Genomic DNA, 8,512 nt, shown 5'->3' with positions numbered 1-8,512 from the left:
CATTCAGCGTCACTTTGAGGTCATTTGTCCAATAGCTGGATAAACAAGATCATGTAAAAAAAAAAAAAAAAACAAATAGATAAATAAAATAGATAATAATACTAAAATGGGAACACTAATAATGCTAACACTTATGTTTCAATTGATAAAGATTTTCATTTCCATTTCAGCAAACCTGTGTCTTAGGCCTCTCATAGACTGGCTTCTTAAACTGCTGATTTCTCCCATTTGGGATACTTTCCAGTCAGGAGTGAATGAGAGTGAATTTGAATGACTTGACAGACACACACATAAAACAGGAACTCATTTTCTTAGTCTAAAAGACCAAGGATAGTTGAGCTCAGAATCACTCTTTATAAAATGATATTATTATATGTCATTCCACTGAAAGATGATAATATTAGAGTATAATAAGTAGTGATCAGTCCCATGAGTGAGTGCATATGCTGTTGGCCCTGCTGTCCCAGGGCCTGAACCTCGCAGTAGCAGCAGCACCAACAGTCCAGATAGAGGCTGACAGGCTGAAATGAAACACACAGATAGGGAAGTGGCAGCCAGGCAGACGGGAGCCAGTCTCTCATGGGTGCTGGAGATTAGGCTGACTCCTACTTCACATTCCCCAGTGAGCAGAGCACCAGGGGTGTGTTTCAGCCCTCTAAATCCTTTCTTCCCGTCTATCTGCTCCCTGTGTACACCGGCATGTCTCTGGGAGAAGTCTACTGAGGCTGTGCTGTAATGGAAGGGAAATCACCATACTTGATTGTATGATTAATAACTTCAGATTTTTGAAGTTGAAGCAAATGTTATGTCCGTCTCTGTCTCACCACCAACAGCAACAACTTCCCGAGGTTCCACACAGAACCAGAAACCAGAAAATGAAGACAGAGGTTCATAATATATATTTGAAAAAGTACTGAAAAATTACACAAAGACAAACGACCACACACTATTTCTGTTCTATTGCAACTTTTCTAGTGCTTATGTTGCTTGTCTTCACCTAATAGTAACTACAGAAATACAGGGTGTGATCAGTCCCACTCAGACATATACAGATATACTCATAAAGTGTCAATATTTCCCACACAGAAATAGTTCTCTTTTCCCTGTGGCCAGGCTGCACATCTTGTCTCCAGATCCACACACACACACACACACACACACAGCAGACTGATCGTAACCATACATCACATTCTGCTGTCTCTCCAGACCAGAGAGACAATCTCCACACGTCACTCACATCCAGCCACAGAAAGCATTTACAGCTCAGATCTGCATCCTGCTGAGCAGAAATCAGCTGCGGCGATATCTGCTATCTGAGCTTCACTTCTGTCTGAGCGTCGGCTCCTCCGTTAGCCTTCTTCTGCACCAGTCCTCTCAGGGCTATTTCAACATGTCTTTGCTAACTGCTCATTATGGTTTGAGGTTGGTTTGAGTTGATAACGCTCTCACTCTGATGAATGAAGACTGGGAAGATCTTATCTGGGGTGATCATAGCATCAATTTGCACCAGTGACAAGAAATTAGAGGAAAAAGCTGAAACAATCCGACAGCACATACAACACAACTTTAGCTTATTCTCTCATAGACAATAAATACCTTTGGAAAATTCCTAACTTATCTTGCAGACGTGTGTATGTAAAATGAAGATAGAGGCTGAAATTCCATTCCAGTCCAAAGAATGCAGCTGTAAAGGACCGTGGCGTCCCATCAGAAGGTGATCAAAGTTAAAAGGCATTTCTAGAGACAATGCCTCCCTGGTGGATAGGCCTATCAGTCAGCCCACAGAAACATTACCAAAAACTGACAAAAACAGCAGATACCCAACCCGCTATGGGAATGTGGCGCATTTGCTGATCCCCAGTTTTTATTGACATAACCACAGAGTGACCGGGGGGAGCTGTAATAGTGCCACGGGGCCCCCAACACACAGCCATGTGGAGCACCGTGATGGACTGTGTAAATGAGGCTGTGGCGGAGCAGGCCCTCACCACTCACCTCATTCATAAGGTTGCTATCTGACTCGTGCACTGAGAGATGAGAATTACTCCACGTGTTGAACCATCTCGTTGGCTGTTTCACCACAGTGAAAGATTGAGGTTACAGCTTGTGGTGCACACAGAGTTTACGGCTGGGGATAATGTGCCAAATCAATTGAAATTCCTTGTAATGTTGTATATTATTAGTATTATTGATAATGATGGACAGACAATACTCATTTGATTGTTTATGATTTTATTCCTTCATTTTTATTTTATTTTATTTCATTTGTTAATCCAACATGTCTGCATCTTTTTTGTTAAAAATTTATTTTGTCATGTTATGTCATCATGTGCGGGATATTATGTTGTCATGGTAACATTTGTAGTCTTGTTAACAATATAAAAAATGTATTGTGCTTTGTAAATGTAGTTTTTAATCCACTTATTTAGTATTTTTCATTTCAGATAAGAACATCTAAGGACATTTTTAAGTGTTTATTAAGAATCAAGAGTTATAGGTGCTGATGAGTGGTGGATTTAGGTGCTCTTCCTTTGCCCTCATTATTTATGTAGCAATACAGGAGTTTTAGCGTTCCCATTACTACACTGCCCTACTCTGTTCTGTTACTTAATACCGCCTGTAAATAGTAGGCAGAGACCAGTGTGCTTTATAGTATTTTACAGTGTTGACAACGAACTGAGGTAACCAACCTCAGGAGAAGGAAGAGGAAGGGGAAGTTTAAAAAGTAAAGAGTGGTTTCCCGTAATTTCCATTTTCTTTCAAACATCTCGTGACAAAGCGTCCTTGTTGTACGAGGCACACAGTGTGGAAAAAGTGTGCTTCTGTTTAATGTCTCTGGGTGAAAATGGATCCTCCACCAGAATATAGGTGAGTGTGTCACCTGTAGCTGTATTTGTGCCTGTGTTCCTAGAGTATTAGAGTAAATAGTCCGTTATACTGTTTCCATCATGCATTCCAGGAAGTAGTTTGCCGACAGCCCTTACACATAGCCAAGGGACATACACTTTTATTTTTAATTCCATCTGGCTGAATAGGTATGTTGATTGTTATGATGTGGTTAAAATGGAAGCTGGAGGTTTGAGGTTGAACGACCATGACAGCAATATTTATGTGACCGATACTTTAAAAGTCACACATTGTGTTAAGAGAGAAAATCATCTCACACTTTCACTTTTACTACTTTCAATATTAAATAAATAAATAAGACATTATGGAATAAATACATGAACAAACTGTGTAAAAATACATTAGTAATCCAATAAATGGTGAAATACTTTATTAATTCTTACAACTCATGATAATATGTTATTTCATCCTTCTTACAGTCTTATCTTCTTATTATGCTCATCGCAGAAGCATTTTCCCCACACATCTTGATTTCATGATGTCATTTTGTATGTGATCATTTTTCATGGTTTTTATTTAAAAAGTTTTCGTAACCTCACTTCTTTTTTTTTATTACACAATGCCCTTTTCAGTGGCTTTGTGGAACACAGCACAGGCACAGTAACTGAAGCTGCTTTTACTTTGTTTGAGAAGGCTGCCTTGGCAATATTTTAATTTTAAAGATCTGTTTCATAAGATTGACACTCACAGCTCTGTCTCACAGAGTCTTTCTCTGTGGTTGCTCAGGCCTAGAAAACATAGCTTGCTCGCTAGTAATCTGTGAGGCTGCTCAGAGACTCAAGGGACATGTGGTTGGCTGAAAGCTGATGTAAAAACTTACCTACCCGTCTAAATGAACCTACTAATATGACTTTCTGCATGTTTTTAGAGTGCGTCAAGAACTGAGTTATGAACTGAGCACACACAAACACACACACACACACACACACAGTAACTGTTGTTTCCTTTGCATGACATTTCCAGCAACTCAGTACCCGACGGGTTACCTGGCTATGAGAGCATGCTAACGGAGGGTGAAGGTACGCAGCTAAAATAGACATGTATATTGGTAAAACATGGACATTATGACTGCATAGCACAGCCATCAGTGATCCCTTGTTGTATGATATTTAGTGTCTTCACCTGTTGCAGGTGGACTCTGTCACCCCCCTGCGCTGTTTTACCCACATCCCCAACCTGAAACTCAGCCATCAGGTCTAAACTGGAAGTAAGGCTTTAAATATATTTTTATTACAACACAAAAACATGCAAATGAGTCACTTGCAGGTTCCAACCAACCTCACCAGCAGTACTTATCAGTACTAGCAGTACAAATCAGTACAACTCATCACAACAAAAATAAGATAAAAATTTACAGAGTCAACTCATTTAATCCATGATTACAGATAACTAATTGTATATGATAATTTAAAACCCAAGTCATTTTGGACAAACATGGGCAGAAAATAATTGTACAGTGTGGAGATGACAGTGTAATAACTGAGCTCTTTGTGTTGCTTTTGACATTTTTGTGGTATTGCACTAAGGAACATGGGATAGTCCTTTCAGTTTTTGTGTAAGTGTACATGTTCATTTCTCGAGATAACTGTTGTTTTATAGCATCGAACCTCTGAGCAAGGATGATGCTCAACAAGCCCTCATCAGGTATGCGTCAGAGAAATGCTGCTACAGCACGAAGCCAGCAGAGGAGGGAGTGATCACCAGCATGGAGACCTTTGACACATACAGAGTAAGAAAGAGACTGACACACATCATGGCATTAACGAAGATTAGGGGGTCTTTTCCAAAAGTCAGGCATCATTTATTATATTCAAAACATAGCAACGACAGATATGGACCTACATCTTTTAATTTTTTTTTTTTTTTTTTTTTCATATTTTAAATAAATCTGAAATGACACTTTACAGATTATACAGAAGATAATCAAATGCATCAACCCTTCTTTCCTCTTTTTGTTCTCCCTCTTTGCTCCATTCATGTTCTGCCCTGCTTAGTATCGCCTGGAGACATTTACCGAGACACGAACTACAAAGTGGAGTCAAAGGCCATACTATGGTAAAGCTAAATCTGAAAGACAGACAAGAAACAGCTACTCACAATCTCAAAGGCTCAGATTTTAATAACATTTGTGCTTATCTTAAAAACAACAGTGCATCTACTGCATCTTCACACAGAAGTATAACAATATGATGTGTTTATGTAAGGTGAGCAAATAGACAACAGGGGACAAACCCCACCAGGACCATGGGAGATTCCAGTTAATGTCCCCCCGTTTTTTCTGGAGGGAAGCCAAATCATTGAGGTGCCGCACACATCATCTGTGAAGGTACGGGACATGCTAACATCCCACAGTGATCATTTTGATTATTCAGTGGGGAAAACTTTTCGTAACATATGGAAGACATCAGTGGACAATGATATTTAGATAGATATGTAATAGTTACTGAGTTAACTAGCAAAGTAATGAACAAATACACAATTTTAAATATATATATTGCACTTGCAAGCAAGACTTCAGCATCTTGGGTAATATGCTTGCTTGTTTTGTTGCCCAGAGTTAGATGAAAATGTAAATGCCACTGTTATGTCTGTTTATTCATGAAAAGGCTATAGTCAGCAGCGGGTTAGCTTAGTTCAGCATGAAAACAGGAAACGTGGGGAAACAGCTTGCCTAGTTTGTTGGAAGGTTGAAAATGACATAACATGTTCATCAGTGGACTTTACAGGTACTGGTAGTGGATTTTGTTACCGTCAGTCTGAGCCAGGCTAAACCACCTCCTGGCTCCAGACACATATTTACCAGGCTGGCACAATCTTCTCGTCTAACTCTCAAGAAAGTAAATTAGTTTTTCATCTAAAAAAAAAAAACCTTTAACTAAATCTAAACTGAAACACCTTCACATTCCTGCTAACCATTCATCTCTGATGTATTTTACAGTTCTAAATAAATAGACCACAGGCTGCTACCTCCTTCACTCAGTGCAGTCAGTACTCCTGCTTGAGTGACAACACTTCACTGCCTCTATAACCATGACATTTTATTGACAGGCCTGCCCTAGCTGTAATGCCACAGGGAGAGTCCTCTGCATGTCCTGTTGTGGGACTGGATCTGTAAGTAACCATCACACGTTTTGACAAAGGAAGTTCACAGCCAGGCTCACCTCTTACTTGTTACCGTCTGTCTCACAGAGAGGATGCTATTCATGTGGGGGGATGGGTTATACCTACTTTCTTCAAGACAGACAGATGTGTTTGGTCTGTTTTGGACGCGGGAGGACAACGCAAGTTTTTCTTTTTGTTGTTTTTTTTTTTAATCACATTTTTGAATTGATTACACAATGCTAAAAAAAACTTTCAACACACTGACCTATGCATATGTTTTTTTTTACCTGACAGGTGCTTTGCATGCCATGGCATAGGACAGATCGACTGTCTCGTCTGCTTAGGCAAACGAAAGATCATTGCCTCTATCGACCTCGTTGTGGAGTGGTCAGTGTCGTGTTGTTGACTTTATGTTTTAAAGCTTCTGCAGCAGTGAAGGGACAAACTTTCTGAACAACGTTTGATTTCCATTGTAGAGAGAAGGTCATGAGTGTGTTCAGCTGCTGGATGAGTCAAACATTTAGATTCACAGGATTTAAGTCTCCATGATTTTTTATTTCTAAATATTTATTTGTTGTGTGTTTTAATTTCAGAAACATTATGCTATGAAAACTTCAACAACAACTGGAAAAATTGAGGTGTTCTGAAACTTTTGACATTATGTGTTATATACAGTACTTAACATTTCTCAATGAAGAAGAAGAATGAAGAAGACTGACAGTGCTCTCATGTCTCAGTTTTGAAAAGGCTGCCAGACCTGTTGCATAATGATCCTCATGATAGATTAGCTTTATTTTTGCATTGTTCTTTTTTTTACAAAACCAGTTCATGCATGCACTTCATTTGTAATTTTATCAATGAAACCACAGCGTTAAACCACAGTTAAACTTCAGTACATTTTTGACAAAAAGACTTTCATAACATCCTTACAACAGAACAAAGGCATGATGCAACGTGGCATTGCAATCCAAGGTCCCCTCTCAGTGACAGCCCAGGTCCAAAGATCACAAAGTCTGCTTACATCATCTCTAAAATTTACTTGACTCATTATGTCACATGTGTTTAATTCATTCACAAACCAAAGTGTAAAAAAAAAAAATTGCCCGGGAGCAGTCACTTTCTGGTGGTGTCCTTGAGGTTGCCATGCAAGTCTCCAACAAACCAAATTAACCAGTTAATTAGTGAGTTCTGGTTGGTAGGTTTTGTTATCTTTGGATAGAACCAGGCTAGTTGTTTCCCTCTGTGTCCAGTCTTTATGCTAAGCTAAGCTAACCATCTCCAGACTCCACCTTTATGTTTAGCATACAGACGTGAGAGTGGTATTGAACTTCTCTCTCTGTTGAAAGGTGTTTCACAAATGAATTTTTTGTTTTTGTTGTTATTCCATATCTTTTTGCTTACATCTGCAGGCTGAACAACATGGACCAGCACACTGTTGAGCAATCCAGTGGTTTAAAGATGGTCAAGCTGAACAGTGTGAGCGGAGAGACACTGTTTACAGACACTAACCACATGGTAAAAGCCAGCACTCGAAAAAGACCAAGAAATAATCTTATAACAAAATTAGAATCAGATAATGAGATGCTGCCGATCTTATGTGACGCAGGTTTGTCCAGTCACAAACTTCCCAGACCCTGAAGTCGTACAAACTTCCCAGCAGCTCCTAGGAAAGCACCAAGAGGAGTATTTGAAAACTTCACGCATCTTACAGCAGGTATGAGAGCTCGCAGTCTGTGTGTGGAACATCTTCATCTGTTTGGCCGACTGAGATATTTCTCTCTTTCCCCTCAGCGTCAAACCATCGAGTTGCTTCCTATTACCAAGGTGACCTACGAATGGAAGGGAAAGTCACATGTGTTCTTTGTGTATGGGAGCGACTTCAAAGTCAGTGCTGTGAATTATCCTGCTGCCTGCTGTGGCTGCTGCACAGTGATGTGACTCAGCCTCATCCTGCCCAAGATTCATGCTTTTTTTTTTTTTTTTAATGATTTCATCAGAGAAGACTGCAGCTTAAGCTTCCGGCTGTAAACAGTGTGATAAAGCTTCATGATGCAGCTTGAACTTTACAAATGCTTTCTATCCATGTATCTACAATTATTGCCAAATTAGAATCTATCTCTATTTCATTGTTTCGCTTCCCATGATATAACTACGTTGCTTAACTTCAGGTGAAAATAAATGGGCTAAATTATATTATTGCATTTTAATCACTGAAATGTGCTCCATGAAATCCCAGCCTGGTTCCATGTCACCGGTTATAAATGTGAGGATGATGAAGCTCCAATTATGATTGGAATGGAGGTTTAAGATAAGGAGGCAAATTTTTTTATCTCAGCCACACCTTTACTTCTGCAGTGATTGTTGAGAAGATGTTTGCATGGCAGCTGCAGCCGGTGTGCCTGTGTGGGGCCCATAAACGCATCAACAAACTCACTGTTTTCTTTTTCAGATTCCACATCCAAATGAAAAGAGCGACCATGGCATTTGATGAAATTAGATGTAA

At 39.5% G+C, this 8,512-nt stretch overlaps 1 protein-coding gene across 1 annotated transcript; it reads left to right on the top strand.

Annotated features, from left to right (window-relative positions):
• The first annotated feature begins 2,742 nt into the window (after positions 1 to 2,742).
• LOC121187296 (protein SSUH2 homolog) lies at positions 2,743 to 8,202 on the top strand. The gene is made up of 12 exons (XM_041046483.1): positions 2,743 to 2,868; positions 3,871 to 3,926; positions 4,039 to 4,114; positions 4,507 to 4,636; positions 4,902 to 4,962; positions 5,112 to 5,233; positions 5,956 to 6,018; positions 6,097 to 6,188; positions 6,304 to 6,396; positions 7,419 to 7,524; positions 7,616 to 7,723; positions 7,801 to 8,202. Exons 1-12 carry the CDS (start codon positions 2,846 to 2,848, stop codon positions 7,945 to 7,947), a joined length of 1,077 nt encoding a protein of 358 aa, XP_040902417.1. The 5' UTR covers positions 2,743 to 2,845; the 3' UTR covers positions 7,948 to 8,202.
• The last annotated feature ends 310 nt before the right edge of the window (positions 8,203 to 8,512 follow it).

This window comes from Toxotes jaculatrix, chromosome 2 (genome assembly GCF_017976425.1).
Source record: "Toxotes jaculatrix isolate fToxJac2 chromosome 2, fToxJac2.pri, whole genome shotgun sequence".
NCBI classification, from domain to species: domain Eukaryota; kingdom Metazoa; phylum Chordata; class Actinopteri; family Toxotidae; genus Toxotes; species Toxotes jaculatrix.
This window is presented reverse-complemented; position numbering and strand designations above follow the sequence as displayed.